We start from the raw sequence: 20,878 nt of genomic DNA on the forward strand, positions 1-20,878 counted from the left end.
CAGTGTCTTTAACTCCCCCGTTGGGGTCTGATCCGGGAGTTAGAAGTGCGCTGTTCAGTTCCCGCTCATTTGAGTTTCTGTGAGACGCGTTTGGCCGTTGGTCTGGGTTGTGGTCAGAGAGGCTGTTCTGTGTGACGTGTCACTCCTTGGTGTTGGCGGTGGCTTGCTTGCGAGCCTGTGGCGGGGTCCGTCCGGCTCCGTGGCCCGTGTGCACGGACAGTGTGTGTCCTGCTGCCGGGAGCGGGCGTTCCGGACACGCCAGGGCGAGCCCCACGCCGTGTGAGCACAGTCTTCCCGAACTCTGTCTGGCTCTGCCAGGTCTGAGGCGGTGCTGGCCCCTCCTCTTGGCACTGGGCACTGGTCTTGCCGGCGCCCCGGCTGTCCGTTTCGGCATCAGGCAATCGGAGCTGGGTCTGTTAGGGCGATGCTTCCTGATAAACCGCCCCTCTTATCGGTATGAAATGTCTCTGTTGCTGGTAATGATGCTGTTTGAAGTCCATTTTACCTGATATTAAAGTAGTCACATGACATGTCAATTATGCTTGAATAAAACAGGGTGGGTGTGGCGGCTGGAATAAAACAGCCACACGGGCTCTCTTACACATACTGTCTATATGACCCATCTTTTAAAATTAACTTCGTCTTCATATTTGAAGTGTTTTAGGTAGGCAGTATTTAAGAGGGTTGGTTTGGTTTTGTCCGCTCAGTCTATCTCTGCCTTTTAATTGAAATATTTAAACCATCAACATTTAATGTAATTATGGAAAGGTTTAGATTTCAGCCTACCCCTTTGTTGTTTTTTGTATTATGCCCTCTGACTTTTTTCTTTCCTTCCTCATTCACTAACACACATTTCTCGAGTGTCCTAGCCACACGTTCCCACCATCCCAGCATGAGGGTTTCAGTTTCTCCGTGTCCTTGCAAACACCTTATTACCTTTCTTTCTAGTCAACCTGCCAGTGTGAAGTGGCATTTCACTGTGGTTTTGATTTGCATTTCCCTGATGACTAATAAGGATGAGCATTTTTTAAATCTTCACCTGAGGATATGTTTCCATTAATTTTATAGAGAGAGGCAGGGAGAGGGAGAGGTAAGAAGAGGGAGGAGGAGGGGAGGGGGAGAGGAAGGGGGAGAAGAAGGGGAAGGGGAGGGGGAGATGAGTGCTTAGCATACATTGGGAGTTGGGGGGGGGGGGGGCGGTGGCTAGAGGTTTGGGGCTGAGGGCAGAGCTCAGGCTGTAAGTCCTGGAGAGGCAGCGGGAGGGGACGCCGGATCCTGGAGGGGTGTTGGCCGCGCCTGGCTTCCCAGTGGAGCTACCGCTGCCCCGGGCTCCTCTGCCCCCAGGGACTCAGCAGTCCCTCCGCAAGGGGGTCCCCCCTCGGTGTCCGGCGGGGAGGCGCCCTTCGGTGGTCGTGGGGAGCCGGAGTTGGGGGGGCAAGACGAGCGCACACCGAGGCTCATGCCGAGTGTGCCCCTGGAGCCAGGCGGGATCCTCCAGCGCCTTCTCCTCCAGCGCCTTCCGGGCGGACCTGGGGCGGCGCTGCGCCGGCCGCTGTCCCGGGCCTCCGACTGCCCGGTGAGGCGGGCGCTGTCCGGCCTCTGTCCCAGACGGCCGCGAGCCGGCCCCGCCCCTCCCTTCCAGGCCCCGCCCACTTCCCCTCCAGGCGCCGACCATCTCCCTCCAGGCCCCGCCCCCAGAGCCCCGCCCCTCCAGCCCCGCCCATCCTCCATCCAGGCCCCGCCCCCAGAGCCCCGCCCCTCCCCTCCAGGCGCCGACCATCTCCCTCCAGGCCCCGCCCCCAGCGCCCCGCCCCTCCAGCCCCGCCCATCCTCCATACAGGCCCCGCCCCCAGAGCCCCGCCCCTCCCCTCCAGGAGCCGACCATCTCCCTCCAGGCCCCGCCCCCAGCGCCCCGCCCCGCCCCTCCCGGAAGGCCACGCAGAGCCGACAGCACAGAGCGGACGGCGCCCCCGGACGCACCATGGCCGTGTGCCCGCCGCTGCGGGACTGCCAGGTACGGAGGACCCGGAGCACCGCCCCGCGGCTCCCCCGAGGGAGGCAGGCACCAGCCCGCGTGGCCCCGCAGGCCGGCGGCAGCCAGGGTCTCCGGGCACCTGCCGGGCGGGGCCGCCCCGGGCAGAGAAGGCGGGTTCGGAGGGCGCGGGAGGAGGTGTTCCCGGAGGGGCCGGCGGAGAGGACATGCCGCCCCGGGGAGTTGGGGGGGACCCTAAGGGTGGGGGACACCGGGGCCAGACACCGAGGGGGAGACACCGAGGGGGGACACCGGGAGGAGGGACACCAAGGGGGGACACCGGGGGGCCGACACCAGGAGGGGGGACACCGAGGGGGAAACACCGAGGGGGCGACACCGGGGGTTAGCGGGCGGCGCCCTCCCCTGCCCGGCAGAGCCCACCCCGCCCCGCCGCGCCCTCCAGCCGGACCGCTGCCCTCCGCCTGCTCCCCGGACGCTCCCGGGCACCCAGAGCCCGTTCACAGAGGGCCGGCCCGGGTCCGAGGGAGGACCTCCCGGAGGGCACAGTGCTTAGAGGCGGCGGGCCGCCTGGGGAGCTCCCCCTGCTCCGCCAGCTGTGAGGTCTGGGAGGCCCCCGGGGACCACCCTCCGTGCCAGGCTGGAGGCCTCCGTGCAGGCCAGGGGGTGTTCACGCGGGGAACAAGCCCTGACTGCACCCCCTCTTGCTGTGCAGGCGTGGAAGGATGCGGGCCTCCCGCTCTCAACCCCCAGCAACGAGGCCTGCAAGCTGTTCGATGCCACCCTGACCCAGGTGATGCCCCCTGAGCATGGCAGCCCCTTCCCTAAGGGTCCAGGGCCGGGTTCTGGAATCGGTGAATGCTTTAAAAAAAAAAAAAGAAAGAAAGAAAGAAAGAAATACGGTATGTTTGCATTAACTTCAGAGAGAAGGGAGAGGAGAGGGATAGAAACTTAAATGAGAGGGAATCATGGATCGGCTGCCCCCTGCACACCCCCACTGGGGACCAAGCCAGTAACCCAGGCTGTGCCCTTGACCGGAATCGAACCCTGACCTCCTGGTTCACGGGTCGACGCTCAGCCACGGAGCCACGCGGCCGGGCTGGGGACGCTTTTAATGAATTTCCCTGTTAAAATATCAGGTGCGTCTCACAGCTACGTCCGCTCCTCCTTCTCCGTGCCCAGGGTGCTGTGCGCCCTCTAACCCCTCGCTTCCACATGCACCCTGACGGGGCCGGGGCTCCAGGGGGCGGGGTGGCCCTGAGCACTTTTGGAGCCTCCCGCCTTCTGCGGCTCCTGGTTAACCGCAGTGAAGTCCACGGGCCCTTTCCCAGGGCTCCTGGGGAACCCGGGGAGAGCAGGGCTTGGTGGGGACCCAGGCATTCTTCGTAACGCTTCCTAAAAACTATTCTTGATTTTAGAGGGAGAGAGCGGGAGAGGGAGAGAGAGAGAGAGAGAGAGAGAAAGACGTCATTCAGTTGCCGCCCGTATGCACCCCAACCAGGGATCGAAACCTGGGCATGTGCCCTGACCAGGAATCAAACCGGTGACACTTCAATGAATGGGACGACACCCAATCATTGAGCCACACCGGCCAGGGCTTGGCCTGACTTTCCACAATGCTTGTTTACTACAGTTCTTTGTTTAAACTATTTTTTATTTGTTTATTTTTATTGTATAATCCTCACCTGAGGGTATTTTCCCGTTGATCTTTTAGAGAGAGTGGGAGAGAGGGGAAGACAGAGAGAAACATCGATGTGAGAAAAACACATCGACTGGTTGCCTCCTGCACGCGCCCCAACCAGGGCCTGGGCCAGGGAGGAGCCTGCAACCAAGGTGCATGCCCTTGACCAGAATTGAACCGGAACCCTTTGGTCCGCAGGCTGACGCTCTATCCACTGAGCCCCTCCAGCCAGGGCTCCGTTCTTAAAAGGCGTGAACAGGGCGGAGAGAACGCCCCTGGGTGCCCGTCTCGGCCCCCAAGGCTGAGGCTGTGGCGGGCAGGTGCGCAGGCAGACACCCTAGAGGCTGTGGGTTTGGACACGGCGGCCTCCCCGCCCCCCAGAACGTGCCTCGCGTGGCACGTGTTCGGTCTCCCCTGTGAGGTGCACCCAGCTCGCTTCCGCTGAGCCCAGAAAGCCCTGCGTGTCCGGGCGGAGCGGCCAGGCCCAGGCCGCGCCGTCACGGCGGGCGCCGGGCCCCTCCGGGCGGCGCGGTGAGACCCCGGTGTTTCAGTACGTCACCTGGACCAACGACAAGGCGCTCGGCGGCATCGAGGGCTGCCTGGCGAAGCTGAAGGCCGCAGACCCCACCTTCGGTGAGCGACGCCCCCGGCTGGGCCCCGGGTCACGCTGGCAGTGCCGGGCGGGCATCGGCCCGGAGGGGGGGAGGTGCCAGTGTTGTGTGTGGAACACCAGCTCTCCCATCGCGACGCCGGGTTCTGGAGGAGGCACCTTTCCCCCCTGATTGGGTGCCCGTTTTGCAAAAAAGATGCCATTTCTCGGGAGAACGAGGTCTGGAGAAAGAAAGGTTCAGCTGCCCTGGCTGGGAATCTCAGTGGTTAGAGCGTCGGCCTGGGGACCAAAGGCTTTCGGGTTCCATTCCCAGTCAAGGGCGCATACCTTGGTTGTGGATTCAGTCCCCAGCCCCAGTCAGGACACATGCAGGAGGCAACCAATCGATGTGTCTTCCTCACCTCGATGTTCTTCTCCCTCTCTCTCTCTCCCTCTCCCCTCACCCCCCCCTTCCTCTCTCCCTTCCACTCTGTCTGAAAATCTATGGGAAAAATATCCTCAGCTGAGGATTAACTTTTATTTTATTTTACTTTATTCTTTTTTAAAAATATATATTTTATTGACTTTTTACAGAGAGTGACAGAGAGCCAGAAACATTGATGAGAGAGAAGCATCAATCAGCTGCCTCCTGCACGCCCCCCACTGGGGATGTGCCCGCAACCCAGGTGCATGCCCTTGACCAGAATCGAACCTGGGACCCCTCAGTCTGCAGGCTGACGCTCTATCCACTGAGCCAAACTGATCAGGGCGAGGATTAAATTTTTAAAAAGGTTCAGCTGGTGATGAGGTGCTCCAGACACTGGCCCTGTGCAGGGCTTTTCGGGGTGTGGCCTGCAGGTGGGGCGAGGGCCCAGGCTGAGCTCTGCACTGGGGGGGGGGGTGCGGGGGGGCGGGCAGCCACAGCCACCTGCCGCCTGCGTGCCCCTCCTGGGCTGCTTATGTCACACGGGGGGCGGGACCTGGTGACTCACCAGCTGCCCCCTTTCCCCAGCCATGGGCCACGCCATCTCCAACGGCCTCGTGCTGATTGGCACCGGGAGCTCCGTGCGGCTGGACAGGGAGCTGGCGCTCGCGGTGAGGCACATGGCGGAGCTGGCCCGCACCCAGCCGCTGACGCCGCGGGAGCGGCTGCACGCGTCCGCGGTGGAGGCCTTCGCCAAGGGGTGAGGAGCGGAGACCGGGGCGGCACCCCAACGGCTGCCCAGTGCCCCTGGGGAGGGGGCCGGGCGGCTGCCCCCGCCGCCCAGCCGTCTGATCGGCACTCAGGGCTGCCCGCTGCCCCGTCCCACTGACCGGGGAGGAGGACGGAGTGGCCGGGGTCCCGGTAGGGCCTTCGGTAAATTGGCTATTGTTTTCTTACAAAAACCATAGGACCACGTCACAGAAACAAACACAAGAGGGGAGAGAAAACCCTCCCCTTCCCCCTGCCCTGCCCGCCCTTCGAGCCTCTGCCCGTAGCAGCGCTGTCCCCGCTGCCCTGCCATGGCCAGGCCGAGCCGGAGCCCGTGTCGGCGGCCTGGCAGCTCAGGCCGGGAGACGCCGCAGAGCGAGGCGGCGGAGCTGATGGGGAGGTTCTGGCAGCGACAGGAAGGCTGCCTGGGCCGCTTGTTGAGGCAGCGCTGCCGTTTGGTGTGGGTTCAGGCGCCCAGCTACCCACTGGGGTATCCGATCTCGGAGCACAGGGACACAGGCACGTCCGCGTGCAGCCAGGTCCGCACTGATGTGGGCGGACGTGCCCTGACTTTACACAAAGCGACCGTAACCAAGCCGGCGTCACCCCGGGCTTCCCGGCAGGCAGGGGCCACCTCCCAGCATCCCGTCAGCGCTGGGAAGGACACCAGCCCTGCCGCACGGCTCCGGGCTGAGCGCCGGCCTCGGAGCCGAGAGATCACAGTTCGATTCCCGGTCAGGGCACAGGCCCGGGTCATGGGCTCCATCCCCAGAGTGGGGCGTGCAGGAGCCAGTTGATCAGTGATTCTCATCATGGATGTTTCTCTCCCTCCCTCCTTCTGAAATAAACCCAAAAAAAATGTTTTTAAAGGACATCAAACAGAACAAAGTCATTGAAAAACCTGCCATCTGGGTGTGCACATATGTGTGTGCACACGTTGTGCATGTGACCCATGCAGGGTGGGTTGTGGGCGCTCACGTGCGTGTGTGTCGGCGGCCTGGCAGCTCCTGTGTGTGTGTGTGTGTGTGTAACCAGTGCAGGGCGAACCGTGGAGCTGAAAGGAAGCACACATTTGTCTATATCTGTGTGCATGTGCATGTGTATGACTAGTGCAGGGCGGACCGTGGGGCTGGCAGTAAGCACACGTGTGCGTGTGTGTATGTGTGTTGGTATGGGGTTTGTGTGTGTGTGTGTGTGTGTGACCAGTGCAGGGCGGACTGTGGGGCTGGCAGGAAGCACATGTGTGTGTGTGAGTGTGTATGTGCATGTGTACCAGTGCAGGGTGGACCGTGGGGCTGGCAGGAAGTGCATGCGTGTGTGTGTGTGTGTGTGTGTGTGTGTGTGTGTGTGACCAGTGCAGGGCGGACCGTGGGGCTGGCAGGAAGCGTGTGTGTGTGTGTGTGTGCGCGTGTGTGCCTGTGTGACCGCGTGTGCCTGTGTGACCGGTGCCGGCGGGTGTGGGGCTGGCAGGAAGCGTATGTGTGTGTGTGTGTGTGTGTGTGTGTGTGTGCGTGTGCCTGTGTGACCGGTGCCGGCGGGCCCGGGGCTGGCAGGAAGTTCCCTGCCCTCCAGCAGGTGGGCCGTGCCCCGCTGAGAGCCCGCTCTCCCGCAGGAACTTCCCCCAGGCCTGCGCGCTGTGGGAGCAGGTCCTCCGGGACCACCCCACCGACATGCTGGCCCTCAAGTTCTCCCACGACGCCTACTTCTACCTGGGCTACCAGGAGCAGATGCGGGACTCCGCGGCCCGCGTCGCCCCCTTCTGGACGCCGGGCGTGCCCCTGAGCAGGTGCGTGCCGCTGTCAGTGCTGAGCCTCCTCCTGCCCCCCCCCCCTGCCCCCCCAGCTGAGCTCTCTGGTTTCCTCATCCTCACGCCGGCTGGCCATCAGGAGCACGGGAGCTGGCTGCGGGAACGGCCTGTGCCGGCCTGGCCGCCAGGGGACGACAGCCAAGGTCACTGCTGGCCCGCCCGCCCAGCCCGGCCGCGCGGTGACCTGCGTGGCCTCCCGCCGGGGCCGAGGGTGGCGCCCTGCTCTCTGGTCACGCCAGCTGCCGGGAGGGCAGAGCTCTCCCGGGGGACTCTGAGGGACGCGCTCAGGGCATGGGGCCCACTGGGGCCCACACCCCACGGGGGCGATCTGATGCTTAAGGGGGCAGTTCGAGAATGACGTGTTTGAATTTCTCACAGTCTGGGGCCTCACGTACAGCACGTAAATATATTGTGACATTTATGCATTTCAGTCCTCTGTTATGCTTTGAAACGTTATTTGCTATTTTTTCACATCACTTCACATTATTATTATTTTAACAATTTCTTAGTGATTCTTGCTCAGGACTTCACTGTCCTTTCGTTCTTTCTCTCTTCCCTGGGGCCGTGCTCTCCGGAAGCCTGTTCGGACCGGGCGGATGCCTCAGGCTCCCTCCGGGCAGAGGCGTCACTCTGAATGACGGGACTCCATGTCACGGGGGGGGGGGGCATCAGGACTCAGAGATGCTCGGGGGGCACGGCCAAAAAAGGGAGGGGACCGCTGGCTCAGAGTCATTGGCCAGAGCCGGTTCAGAATGCTGGGCTCTGGGAGGCAGTGCAGACCTGTCGAGGCCCACAGGTCGAGAACCACTGCTGTGGAGCCTACGACCATGGGAAAACACGGGTATTTACGTGACGATTCATTAACAGGAGCAAAATCACAGCTATGAAGTAGCAATGACAATGATGTCATGGCTGGGGTCACCACCACAGGAGGAGCTGTGTTAAAGGGTCACAGCATCAGGAAGGCTGAGAGCCCCTGCCCTAGGGGAGGGTCCCAGGCCCCCCAGCTCCCGCGGGGCTTCCTCGCACCCCTGACTCACAGCTGCGCTCCCCGTCTCTGCCGCGGTCCTCACTCGCTGTCTGCCCGTGCGAGCCTGAGTCTGTGCCTAACCACGCTCTCCTCCTGCCATCGGGGCACCAGCCGTCGGGGTTGGGCCACCGGCTCTGGTGTGACCACATCCGCACCCCCGGCTCCCCCAGCGTTAGGACAGTGTCCACCTGGTCGTTGGCCCGGGCAGGGGCAGGCGTGCTGAGGGTGAAGGATCCGGCCCCCTTTCTAACAAAGCCTTTGCTCTGCTTCAGCTACGTGAAGGGCATCTACTCGTTCGGACTGATGGAAACCAACCTGTACGACCAGGCGGAGAAGCTGGCCAAAGAGGTGGGTGGCCCCACCGAGGTGGGCCTCGGGGCTGGCGTCCGTCCGTGGGGCAGGGGCACGAGGACCCCGCTTGGGGGTGACCCCGGCAGGTTCCCCACTCAAGGGTTCAGGGAGGAAGGGCTCATGGAAGCAGCAGCTGCCGCCTGTCACCCGCCCCTCCCGGGTCCGGTCCGCGGTGCCAAGATGCACACACCCCCTTCATGGAGGACGGCGAGCGAGGCCGGCCCCGGCCGCTCCTCCCGTTGTACCCGCTCTGCCTGCCGCCGGAGCCCGCAGGACCCTGTGGGAGCCAGAGCTTGGGAGGCAGGGAGCGTGTGAAATGCCGGTCCTCCCACCTCTGAGGTCACTGATGTCACTCCGCCTCGGGGAGTTGAGCCACAACTGCAGCAGAGGCTGCTCTAGTGGTCCTGGCTGGGGGCGGGGTCCCATGGCCAGCCCTTCCCTGGGCCACACCCCCTCAGTGAGGAGCTGCTGGGCTTTGCAAGTCCTTCTGCAGGCCCAGATCCTCCTTGCACGCCCCCCTCCCCAGGCAGGGCTGGGGCAGAGGCTGGGAGGAGGCAGGGCGAGAGCTGCTGGAGGGAGGCCAAAGCGGACAGGGCTAGCGAGCGGACAGGCTACCAGTATGGATAGAGAACGGACAAGAGTTCTGAGTAGGAGCGACGGGGAATTGAGAAAATGAAAGAGACAGACACAAAGACAGTAGGGAAAGCTGGACAGGGTGGGACAGCTGTCCTCTGATGGAGAGACAGGGACCCAGAGCCAGTACAGCGAGTTTATTTTATATAGTAAGATACCAGGAAGTTTTTTTTTTTTTTTTAAATATATTTTATTGATTTTATACAGAGAGGAAGGGAGAGAGATAGAGAGTTAGAGAAACATCGATGAGAGAGAGTCATCGATCAGCTGCCTCTTGCACACCCCCTACTGGGGATATGCCCGCAACCAAGGTACATGCCCTTGACCGGAATCGAACCTGGAACCCTTCAGTCCCCAAGCCGATGCTCTATCCATTGAGCCAAACCGGTTTCGGCAGGATACCAGGAAGTTTTACTAAAGTTCTTTGTAATTGTCACTCCTGGGTGGACCTGATGCCTGGCTGGATTTAGATAATGAAATCCACCCCCCCAGCACCTGAGCTAAAGGTCAGACTGACAACACACTTGACTCTGGCAAGGTATGTTTCCAGGGCATGGCTCTGCCTGGCGCCTCTGGATTCAGAAGACAGTCAGCTCAGGGGCCTTTCACAGGCGCTATCTACAGTTGACAGCTGCCCCAAAATCTGTTTGGAGTGAGAGCTGCGTGCTTAGGGGGTCCCTTCTCAGGGCCCTGGCCCCCAGCCTGCCCCACAGTGCCCCTGCCATCTCTGGAGTGTCCAGGCTCTTCAGGTCTGCCCAGCTGCCACTGTCCCTCCAGACAGGTTCTTTCTTACAGTGCCCCCATGTGGATGGGACAGGGCCCACGGAGGCCGGGGCCAGAGCATGGGGCCACGGGCAGGAGCATGGGGGCTAGGACAGGGGCATGGGGGCTGGGACAGGGGCAGGGGGGCAGGGGCAGGCTAGCTGGGGACAGCCCGTCAGCATAGACCCCTGCGGCAGTTGCCAGGCCAGGGGCAGAGGTGCCAGGCCTTCCTGACTCTGCCTCTGTGAGAGGCCTGGGGTCCAAGGTGGGGCTGGGGGAGACTGAGACCCCGTGTGGGGTCCTGGGCACTTGTCAGCCTCCTGCTCCACATCTGGCGCTTAGTAGGCGCTCAGCTCGCGTGAAAGCACAAGGCCTCCGAGGTCAGATGGCAGCCTCGGCGCCTGCCTTGCTGTCCGTCGTCACGAACAGCGGTGACGTCAGTGATGACGTCCGAGCTGCCAGAACCTCGGGCGGGGGGCCACCGCACGGCGTTGGTGGGGAGGGCTGTCTGGCACGTGCAGTGGCACAGCGTTGGCACAGACCGCGTCCCAGGGTGAACAGGCCCCAGAGGCTGGAGGGCAGGGAGCAGGTGCCGGCGTACGCAGGAGGCTGCGGGCAGGGGGCGCCTGGCGCTGGGGAGGCGGCTGTGTGGTCCGGGCCAGCCGCTCAGTCCCATCTGTGAAATGGGTGTGCCACCCCCCGGGGAGCCCGCGGGTGGTCAGCAGGCTGGCCTTCGGGCCGGTACTGTTTGAGGCTGAGCCCAGTCCCAGGCTGGCCCACCCGATGCCCGGCCTCCAGCTCAGGCCGCCTGACTGACCCGTCCCCTCTTTCCCGCCCCCTCAGGCGCTGTCCGTGACCCCCACGGACGCGTGGTCGGTGCACACCGTGGCCCACATCCACGAGATGAAGGCGGAGGTCCAGGCCGGGCTGGACTTCATGCGGCTCTCGGAAACCCACTGGAAGGTGCGCGTTGGGCGGTCACCTGCCCGGGCGGCCCGGCCCCCTCCAGCCGGACCAGGCGTCGGGGACAGAGGCTGTGGGTGCAGCTTGGCCGTGGGGGACTGTGTTTGGGGCGTCATTTCTGCCCAGCCACAGCGTGCCCGGGTGCCTCTAGCATCGGTCCTGGCCTGAGGCGTTTGGGGTAAAGAACGGTGAGAAAGTGCCCGGGAAAGGAGCCTGGCACGGGGGAACCGTGAGGGCGTGGGCTGCCCTGTGCCCCCACCAGCCCGTGGGCTCCACGTGGCACCCAGGAGTGGGCTCCGAGCGCCCGGCCGCGGGGCGGGAGATGGCGAGGGAGGGTCTGCAGGGCTGGCCTGCGGCCGGGCTTCCTGGGGGGCAGGGAGCTGGACCTCCGGCCGCCCTCCTGGCGTCCCGGCCGCGGTGGCTCGGAGCTCGCCTCCCTCCTCGGTGTGCGCCTGTTGCCCCAGGCTTGCGTCTGGCTCAGCCGGCCACCTGTCCAGTGTGGGTGCTGCCCTGCCCTTCTCTGCCGTGTGGGCTCCCCAGGGCGCCGCCGGCCAGGACAGAGGGTCTGCCAGGCTGGACCGAGCGGCGGGCACTCAGTGACTGAGCAAAGCGCAGAAGCACCCGGAACCAGGCAGGCGGCTGCGTCCGGAGCGGCTCCCGGCCTGGGCCATGCTGTGGGAAGTGCAGGAGGCCCTGACTCCCGGGATTAGGGTCAGGGTCAGGGTCAGGGTTAGGGTTAGGGCTAGGGTTAGGGTAGGGTTAGGGTTAGGTTAGGGTTAGGGTTTAGGGTTAGGGTTAGGGTTAGGGTTAGGGTTTAGGGCTAGGGTCGGGGTTAGGGTTAGGGTTAGGGTTAGGGTTTAGGGTTAGGGTTAGGGTTTAGGGCTAGGGTCGGGGTTAGGGTTAGGGTTAGGGTTAGGGTTTAGGGTTAGGGTTAGGGCTAGGGTCGGGGTTAGGGTTAGGGTAGGGTTAGGGTTTAGGGTTAGGGTTAGGATTAGGGTTAGGGCTAGGGCTAGGGTCGGGGTTAGGGTTAGGGTCAGGGCTAGGGTTAGGGTTAGGGTTAGGGTCAGGGTCATCGGTTTTTAGAGCGAGGGGAGGGGAGGGAAAGAGAGAGGAAAACATCGACGTGAGAGAAAGACATTGATTAGTTGCCTTCCGCACATGCCCGACCCGGGCGGAGGGTCGGGCCTGGGACTGAGGGAGGTGTCCTTGCCCAGAATGGAGCCCGGACCCCGGGGTGCGGGCTGGCACTCACCACTGAGCACGCATGACCAAGCCCGGGAGACACCGGCACTTGGAGCAGGCCTGTGCTGGGCGGCCGCCCGGGCGGGGGCTGAGGCGGTCCCAGGGCGCGTGGAGGGTGGGCCGAGGTGAGCCAGAGGGCCGAGGTCGGTGGGTGGAACACACGCACCCTGACGGCGGTATTTCCGGGGTGCGACCGGCCGTCCGCCCCTGGGGCCTCAGGAACTAAGGGGGCGGCCTGGCCTCTTGGCCGCGGTGTGGGTGGCAGGCAGACGGTGACAGTGAGGACTGACCTTCCTGAGGGTCCCCGAGCTCTGGGGACGGAGAGCCTGGGGGCCGGGGGGACCTGCCTGCGGCTCCCACACAGATTCCGGCTGCTGGTTCCCGGAGCGCTGGGCCTGCGGGGAGCAGCCTGCAGCCCTCCCGGCGGGGCAGGGCCTGTCCAGGCGGAACGGAGGGGGCAGGTGGAGGGCAGGCCAGGGCATCCCGCTCGTTCCCTGCCCGTCTCTCCGAGACCCTGCTTTTCCTGGGCGGGCTCTGTCCCGGGCGTGAACGTGACCCCTGAGCCTCGGTGTCCCCCCTTACGCCTGCTGCGGTGACAGCTCTGAAGCCGGGACCCGCACAAGCTCCCCGGGGTGTTGGGTGTTGGTCTCAGACACAGAGTGTGCGGCGGCTCAGGCCGGCGGGGTAGTCTCCTGCGGGCTCTCGCCGCCTGCCGTCGGTGTCTGCCCCGCCGTGTCTGCCAGCGGCCTCCGGCCTGGCTTGGCCCGGCCGCTCTGGGTGCGCTTTCCTCCTCCTCCAGCCCCGGGACCCCGTGAGGGCCCAGCCCGGGCTTCTCTGTCCTCAGAGGACCTGGCCAGTGTCAGAGCCGGCTCCCGGCGGCCCCCCGCCACCCTGGCCAGGGCACGTCGGGGTGGGCACCGGAGGAGGCTGAGGGGCAGTGGTCAGCTTTGAGCTGGGGGGTGAGGATGTGTGGGGTTGGCAGTGACGGAGGGGGAGGCATGGTCCCAGCCAAGGGCGGCCGGAGCAGAGACACCCGCTGGAAACGGATGGAGTTACCGGTCTCGGCTGTCTGAATCCCAGGGCCGGAGGGGGCGGGCAGCCTGCGTGCTCAGCACAGGCGCAGAGCGGCCGGGCCCTGGGGGCTGTCCGCCCCTTCCCAGGAGGCGGAGGTGTGCCCAGCAGCCGGTGGGAGGAGGGCTGGCGTCCAGCTGTCCGCCCGGGGCCCCCTCCTGCTGGGCCCTGCCAGGACCCCGATGGCCAGCCCCGGCCCCGGCGGCTTGGTCAGGGCCTGCTCGGGGGGACACGGGCCCACGGCCGGTGATTCCCACTCACTTCACTCCGCACACAAGGCGGGGGGGCGGGCACGGGGTGACCTGCGGCGTCTGTCCTGGTCCAGGAGGCTGTGGCTGCGGCTGACCCTCCTTCTCTCCCCAGGACGCGGACATGCTGGCCTGTCACAACTACTGGCACTGGGCGCTGTACCTGATTGAGAAGGTGAGGCGACGTCGGGGAGCCTGCCCTCTGCCCTCTGCCCCTCGCCCTGGAGCAGTGATGTGTGCGCACGTGTCTTCATTTATTTATCCTCACCCGAGGATACTCTTCCCTTTGACTTATTATTATTATTATTATTTTCAGAGTGGAAGGGAGGAAGGAGGGGGAGAGAGACAGTGATTGGTTGCCTCCCATTTGCACCCTGACCAGGACTGGGGATCGAGGTACATGCTCTGGATGGGAATTGAACCCGAGACCTTCTGGTCCACGGCCGATGCCCTCACCACCGAGCCAGAACGGCTGGGCCGTGTCTGCACCTCGGAAGGGTGTTCCTGTGCGGGAGAGACTTTTCTGGTGGCTTTTCAGGCCTAACTACCCCCAGCTCCGGCTCCGGCTCCGGCTCCGGCACCGTCTGCCTTGGAGGCCGGGGGTGTTGTGTGCAGCCGGCGGCGACACCTCAGACAAGTGTCCCCGTTGCGGGGTGGCCTGCTGAGCCCAGGGTGCTCCCGATGCGCTGCCCCAGGGGAGCAGGATGGGGGACACCTGGTCCCCACTACAAGGTGCTTCCCGCAGAGCGGCTCCCTAATGCCCCCAGAGGAATGCTGGGAAGACGGGGACCTGCAGGGACATGAAGGACACGGTGTTCGCAGCCGAGGGTGCAGGGGGGAGAGAGGCGGTGGGAGGGGTGCAGCGGGGAGAGGCGGCGGGAGGGGTGCAGGGGGAGAGGCGGCGGGAGGGGTGCGGGGGGAGCTGGCGGCAGCGGGACCAGCTCTGGTAGGAAGGCTGTGCTTTGACCAGCGTTCCCCTCGCCGGAGAGGCCTCGCCTCGCTGCTAGTCAGGGCGGAAGCGGGCGGAAGGTCGCATCCCTGGACCCGCACCAGGCGCGCCCACCCTCCCAGCTGGTGCGTGGGGCCTCGGCGAGGCGGCTCCCGGTCGCCTCTCCCATCACACCCCCTCTGACAGTAACCGCGGGAACCTCGCTTTTGCAGGGCGAGTACGAGGCCGCGCTGACCATTTACGACGACCACGTAAGTCCACCTGGGCACACGGTTCCGTTTATTGCGGCAATTTGGCTTTTCGTCTCTAGACCTTTGAGCCCATCACGGCTCCCCGGCCAGAAGCAGCCGCTGGAGCCTAGCACCCTCTTATGTAAGACTCAGCGAGTTCCCCTCCACCGCCCACGTGGTAACCAGCGGGTGCGGACCGCGGGTCGGCAGTGCCCCCTGGTGGGCATTGGTGGAATTACACTTTGGTTGTCTCTGAAACCCCAGCCTCTTCTCCGTTGATCCTGCGACAGGGAGTTTTTATTGTGGAAAAACCCGCCATGTTAACCAGCGTCAGGCGTCCAGTCTGTGGCACCAAGTCCGTTCGCACTGTGTGCATCTGGCCTGCCATCCTCTCCAGAACTTTCTCGTCTTCCCAACTAACATCTGTGCCCACTGAACACCAACTCCCCCCTCTCTCCCCGGCCCCTATTGATGTCAGAGAGAAAGGGAGAGGGAGATGGAGAGGAACCTCAATGATGAGAGAGGATCACGGATCGGCTGCCTCCTGCACGTCCCACACTGGGGATGGAGCCCGCCACCTGGGCATGTGCCCTGACCGGGAACTGAACTGAGACCTCCTGGTTCCTAGGTCGGTGCTCAACCCCTGAGCCACACCAGCCGGGCTAGGCATGCTTTTCAGAGAAATGAAGCCTGACTCCCAGCTCCAGGCAGCCGGGACAGGCCTCCGGACGGAGGCCTGAGGTCAGGGAAATACGTGGGGGTCTGAGCCCCAGGGAAGGCACTCGGGGGCCTTTTCCCGAAGTGGTCCTCCCAGCTGTCAGGGCTTCGTGGAGAGAGTGGAGGGTGCGAGAGCCGTGGGCCGTGACGCGGAGCCTTCTAGAGCCTCGACGGGCAGACAGTGTCCGGGAGCAGGGCCCACGGAGGGTCCATGGCGGGGTGGGAGGTGGCGGACACGGGCGTGCACATGCTCCCCCAGGCATGGATGGAGCCTCGGTGAGGGGCAGGGAGGGGACGAGGGGACGAGGGGGGTGGGGGCTTGAGCTGCTGAGGCCCCGCCCCCTGCCTTCCAGATCCTCCCCAGCCTGCGGGCCAGCGGCGCCATGCTGGACGTGGTGGACAGCTGCTCCATGCTGTACCGGCTGCAGATGGAAGGTGCCGGCCCCTGCCCTTGCCCTTGGTGTGCCCCCCCCACCCCCCGGCATGGTGAGGGGACAGGCCTCGCCACCTCCGGTCCCAGCCACGGCCTGGGGCACTTGGGCGGTGCTGCCTCCCAGCCGCTGAGCCCGGGACCAGGTGCCACGGCCCTTCTCCCAGTTCCCACCGCCCCGTGTGCAGGCCTCGGCCCTGTGCCCAGGGTGGCACCTGCGCTCCCCGCAGCCTGCCCTCCAGGCCTGCGGGCGCAGCTGGCACCTGGCTGCCTTTCCAGAACGAGGAAGGGAGGTTTCTCAACCGCCTGGGTTCGAGCGGTTTCTCCGGTCACCCACGCTCTGAGGTCGCCTGGGCCAGGCTGGCCCCGCTCTGGGGCGGCGGAGGCTCCCGCCAGCTCTGCGCCCAGATGGTTCTCCTCCCAGGCCCAGCAGAGCGAGCCTGGACCCCCCACCCGGGTCAGCAGGACCGTGTGGGTGAGACAGGCAGGGGGCGGGGCCGCTCAGGAGGGTGCCCGGAGGCGCCCGGAGGAGGGGAATGACGGGGGGCGGGTGCGTAGGGCTTGCCAGGCAGAGACCCGGGCGGTGTTCCGTGCAGAAAGCAGCTCTCCACGCCCTGACACGGAAACCACGGCACGGCACGCGAGGAGCCGTGTGGGAACAGGGATGGATGGCTCGGTCTGCCTTTCTTTAGTCATTTTTAACGTTTTTAGTGATTTTTAGAGGGAGAGGAGGAGCGAGGCATAGAGGGATAGAAACATTGATGAGGGAGAAACATCCTCCATTCTGCACGCCCCCTGCTGGTGATCCAGCCTGCACCAGGGCATCTGGCCCCAGCGGGAATCAAACCGTGACCTCTTAGTTCCTGGGTCGGTGCTCAACCCCTGAGCCACGCCAGCCACCTTTGAGAAAGGTCCTCTGAGCAGAGGGGGCTGAGCCAGGGGGAGCCGAGGCCAGAGGCTGAGGGATGGGGAGGAGGCGGAGGGACAGCGAGGTGGTGGGGCCTGGGGGTCGGAGGGAGCCGGGCCGTGCAGAGGCTGCCTCCTGGCTGTCCCGGTGGCGAGGCTGGGACCTGAAGCCGGGCCTGGGGGAGGCCTGTGTCCCCGTCACCAGGCCCGGTCAGCGCCGTGGGGGGCAGTGCAGGGCGGGTGGCAGGACGGCACGCCGCTCGCTCCTCACGCCCAGGGGAGCCGCGGAGCCAGGTCCAGTTGCCCAGCTGGGAAACAGGCCGAGGGCAACCCCCTGGGTCCGGAGGTGCCAGGGGAGAAGCCAGAGAAGCCGGAGCGCCCGGTCGGAGCCCGGCGTGGGGGTGCTGGCGCGGCCAGAGCGGGGGCTGAGGGTGCCGGACGGGGACACGGGGGTGGAGGTGCTTGGTGGGCGCCGGACAGCAGCTCCGTGGGCAGAGGTCCGAGGTGGCTTGGGGTTTATTAAAGGGGCTGGAGACGCCCTGAAACCCTCCCGTCGTTTTTAAAATCCGCTTCCTAACAGACACACTGATGGGTTTTACAGCTGAATGAAGGAAAGGTAAACTGCCCGCCCCCCCAGGCCTCAGCGCGGGGCCGGCTCCGCCTGCCGCCCTCCCCGGAGCGGGGCCCGGGCCCCACGTGCGGGCCCTCACGCTGCGGCCCTTCCTCCCGTCCTAGGGGTGCCCGTGGGCGGGCGGTGGCAGGAGGTCCTGCCCGTGACCCGGGAGCACAGCCGCGACCACGTCCTGCTGTTCAACGACGCCCACTTCCTGATGGCGGCCCTGGGCGCGGGCGACACCGGGACCACGCAGGAGCTGCTGACCACCCTGCAGGAGGCCAGCGAGTACGCGGCCGGGCCCCCGTGCGGGGAGGCTGGGGGGCTGGGCCCCCATGCAGGGAGGCTGGGGGGCCAGGGAGGCTGGGGGGCCGGGCCCCTGTGCGGAGAGGCCGGGGGGCTGGGGAGGCTGGGGGGCCGGGCCCCTGTGCGGGGAGGCTGGGGGGCCGGGGAGGCTGGGGGGCCGGGGAGGCGGGGGGCCGGGGCCCTGTGCGGGAGGCTGGGGGGCCGGGGAGGCTGGGGGGCCGGGGCCCTGTGCGGGAGGCTGGGGGCCAAGGTGGGCATGGCCATGGGGATGTGTGTGTCCAGGGCTGCGCCCTCCAGTGGGCAGTCGGGGTGGGGTGCCAGCAGGGGCGCCCTGCTCTCCCAGGGCGTGTTGCTCTCACCACCGGTGGGCGGACAGCCTCCTGTCTACGAGAGCCTCCCACAGGGGGCGTGGTGGAGTCCCCGAAGCACTTCTTTTGCACGGCCTCAGTTTCAAACCGGGACAGAGCTGCTGAGGCGCCAGTGGGACAGCGACGCGTCCGGTGGGGTTCCTGGCTCTGGTGGGGCCACTGCCCATCACCCTGGAGGCGGAGGGAGGCCGGGAGGCGGGGCCGCCAGGGGGTCCTGGAGGTGCAGCCAGGCCTGGCCTCACCTGGAGCTCTAGCCTCGGGGAGCGGGGGGGGGGGGGGGGGGGGCGTGCCCCGAGGCCTGGTGGAGGGTGACCTCAGCTTGACCTGGTCACCACCACGGCCGGCCGCTTGCCCTGTCCGCCCTCCAGGCGAGGCGCCCAGCGCTGGGCAGGCCCTGAGGGCACCTTCTCGCGGCAGGTCCCCCGGGGAGAACTGCCAGCACCGCCTGGCCCGCGACGTGGGGCTGCCCCTGTGCCAGGCCCTGGTGGCGGCCGAGCGCGGGCACCCCGACCGCGTCCTGGAGCTGCTGCTGCCCATCCGCTACCGCGTGGTCCAGATCGGGGGCAGCAACGCGCAGGTGAGCCCTCGGGCCGCCCGCCGCCCGCCGCCCGGCCCCGCGGGGCGGCACCCAGTGTGGGGCGCCCTCCCTCGCCCAGTCCCGGGCGCCTGACCCCCGTCCGGTGACCTTGCAGAGAGACGTCTTCAGCCAGCTGCTCATCCACGCCGCCCTGCAGTGCACCGAGGGCCCCCTCAGGAACGTGGCCCGGTGAGTGCGCGCCGCCCCCACGGCCGGCCGGGCCTCCCATGGAGTCCACATGCTCAGCAGCCCCCCTCCCTGGGCCTGGGTGGTCCCAGCTTTGAGGTTATGAAGACCCAAGGCTCTGCTATGCTGCTTGGTCTCTCTTGTTGCCATGCCAACCTGTCGGCGGGGCACAGCCCAGCTCATCCCAGCCACGCTGAGCCCTACCCGGACGCCTGCTTTGGCGGCCCCGGGCCTTGGCACCTGTGCGCCCTTCGTCTCCGATACGTCCTCCTTTCCCACCTGATGCGCCTACCCAGCCTCCAGGCCTCAGTGCCGGTCTCCCGCCCCACCCGGCTGGTGCTGGGAGGCGGTGGGGGGCAGACTCAGGCCCGGCGGCCCGGCTGCCCCCTCCGGCAGCCTGGGAAGGGAGCACCTCAGCCCCAGCCCATGCTGCCTGGGTCCTGCCACAGGCTGAGTGACCGACCCAGTCCCTTCTGGAAGGTTCCACCGCAGCCCCATCTCTGTTTCCGCAGAAGCCTTCTGATGGAGCGGGACGCCTTGAAGCCCGGCTCGCCCCTGACGGAGCGGCTCATGCGCAAGGCAGCGGCCGTCCACCTCCTGCAGTGAGCGGGTGCCCAGCCGCAGACCCCCGCCCGGGCCTCCCAGCCTGGGCCACGCCCGCCAGGCCTGAGGGGGTCTGCAGCTCTAAACAGAGCCTGTGACGGGGCGGCACAGGAAGAGGGGGTGTGACTGTAGATGTGATTCAGAATCTCCTTCTAATCCTTGTTCACGGCAATCGCAAATCGTATTTCCCGGGACCTCGCCCCTCCTGTTGTTCCGGGGGGAGCAGGGATGGGGGGATGGGGCTGCTCAGCGGCTCAGCGGGGAGTGGGATCTTCACAGCCCCAGGGGCACCGCCCCAGGCTGCCCCTGGGGTAACTCTCATTGCCTCTGCAGCCGCCTCTGGGCAGGTTGGGGAGAGGGAGCCAGTGGGGCAGGGACTTGCCCAGGCCTCAGCAGTGGAGGCCCTGGCCCTCCTGGGGGAGGGACCTCACCTCAGCCTCCCTCCTCCGGGCACCCGGGGGCGGTGGTGACACTGGGAGGGCTTGCCTCCTTGTCCTAAGCTGCACGTCCTGAAGGCCCCACGTGGTTTCCCCGTGGGCTGTGACCGTCCGACGGGCACGGAGCTGAGCCTCCTGCTTTCGGGGTGAGGGAGCTCGGGGTGCCCTGTTGACGTGGCGTCCACAGGCGTCTCGGCGCCTGCTTCCCGCGCTCACCGGCCCGTGGCCTGAGCCAGGCTTCGGTTTAATGTGCAGACAGAGCCGCCCCTGGGGTGAGCAGGACCCCGAGAGGGGCCGGGAGATGGTGCAGCCCCCCTTGGAGCTCTCTCACTGGCCTGGGGCAGGGCCAGGCCTGGACTTCCTGTCCCTTCAGCCAGCACATTCTCCTCTTCCTAAAGCTGGTGTGGCCCGGCAGCCATGGCTCAGGGGTTGAGTGTGGACCTCGGAACCAGTTCACGGTCCCATTCCCAGTCAGCGGCACACACCCGGGTTGAGGGCTTGCTTCCCAGTAGGGGGCGCATGCAGGAGGCAGCCGATCCATGATTCTCTCTAATCATTGATGTTTCTACAGCTCTCTCCCTCTCCCTTCCTCTCTGAAGTCAATAAAATCATATTAAAATAATAATAAAGCCAGCGTGACCCTGGTTGGGGTTTCCCACACCCAAAGGCTCTTGGGTGTGGCTGGGATTTGCACCCGGTCTGCCTGGCTCCGTCTCCCTCCTCCGGGTAAGCAGGACCCTGAGAGAGCCCTCGCCCGGCTCCGGCCTGGCCCCACGTGGGGCTGGCGAGGCTGGAGGACGGCTGGCTGAGGCCCACCTGCCCTGTAGGAGCTCAGTCTCTTGAGCCCGACTTGGGATGAGAAGGGAAGGGGACCACGGCCACACGGAGTCGTGGGTGTGGATGGTGTGGAACCAGGGCCCAGGGGATCCGGGAGGCCTCTTAGTGGAAGCCCGGGCACAGGATGGCCTCCCTGGACAGATCTCACCTGCCCTGCCCA

The 20,878-nt window shown here is 65.5% G+C and overlaps 1 protein-coding gene and 1 long non-coding RNA gene across 4 annotated transcripts in view; one reads left to right on the plus strand and one right to left on the minus strand.

The window, feature by feature from the left end:
• Positions 1 to 1,907: 1,907 nt before the first annotated feature.
• On the plus strand, positions 1,908 to 20,510 carry TTC38 (tetratricopeptide repeat domain 38). Of its 3 annotated transcripts, XM_084878157.1 has the most exons (14): positions 1,908 to 2,014; positions 2,706 to 2,783; positions 4,223 to 4,304; positions 5,273 to 5,444; positions 7,065 to 7,238; positions 8,562 to 8,637; positions 10,879 to 10,998; positions 13,675 to 13,734; positions 14,721 to 14,759; positions 15,809 to 15,890; positions 17,527 to 17,692; positions 18,496 to 18,655; positions 18,771 to 18,844; positions 19,354 to 20,510. In XM_084878157.1, the coding sequence occupies exons 1-14, from the start codon at positions 1,982 to 1,984 to the stop codon at positions 19,445 to 19,447; spliced, it is 1,410 nt and encodes a 469-aa protein (XP_084734283.1). In that variant the 5' UTR covers positions 1,908 to 1,981; the 3' UTR covers positions 19,448 to 20,510. The 3 variants fall into 3 exon arrangements, with proteins under 3 accessions (XP_084734283.1, XP_084734284.1, XP_084734285.1); XM_084878158.1 differs by lacking the exon at positions 14,721 to 14,759; XM_084878159.1 differs by lacking the exon at positions 4,223 to 4,304 and having other exon boundaries at positions 1,945 to 2,014.
• LOC311619611 overlaps positions 2,870 to 20,878 on the minus strand; it is a 114,007-nt gene continuing 95,998 nt past the window's right edge. Inside the window, exon 2 of the long non-coding RNA XR_014794547.1 lies at positions 2,870 to 3,856. This is a non-coding gene — a long non-coding RNA (uncharacterized lncRNA). The remainder of the gene's footprint in view (positions 3,857 to 20,878) is intronic.

This window comes from Pipistrellus hanaki, assembly GCF_964339955.1.
Source record: "Pipistrellus hanaki genome assembly, chromosome: 3".
NCBI lineage: Eukaryota > Metazoa > Chordata > Mammalia > Chiroptera > Vespertilionidae > Pipistrellus > Pipistrellus hanaki.

Excerpts from the sequence above, each read along its gene's own strand:
- TTC38 (XM_084878157.1), top strand. The coding sequence starts at position 1,982 with ATGGCCGTGTGCCCGCCGCTGCGGGACTGCCAG. Across the intron at positions 5,445-7,064 it reads GTGGAGGCCTTCGCCAAGGG|GAACTTCCCCCAGGCCTGCG; the intron begins GTGAGGAGCGGA and ends GCTCTCCCGCAG. Across the intron at positions 17,693-18,495 it reads ACCCTGCAGGAGGCCAGCGA|GTCCCCCGGGGAGAACTGCC; the intron begins GTACGCGGCCGG and ends TTCTCGCGGCAG.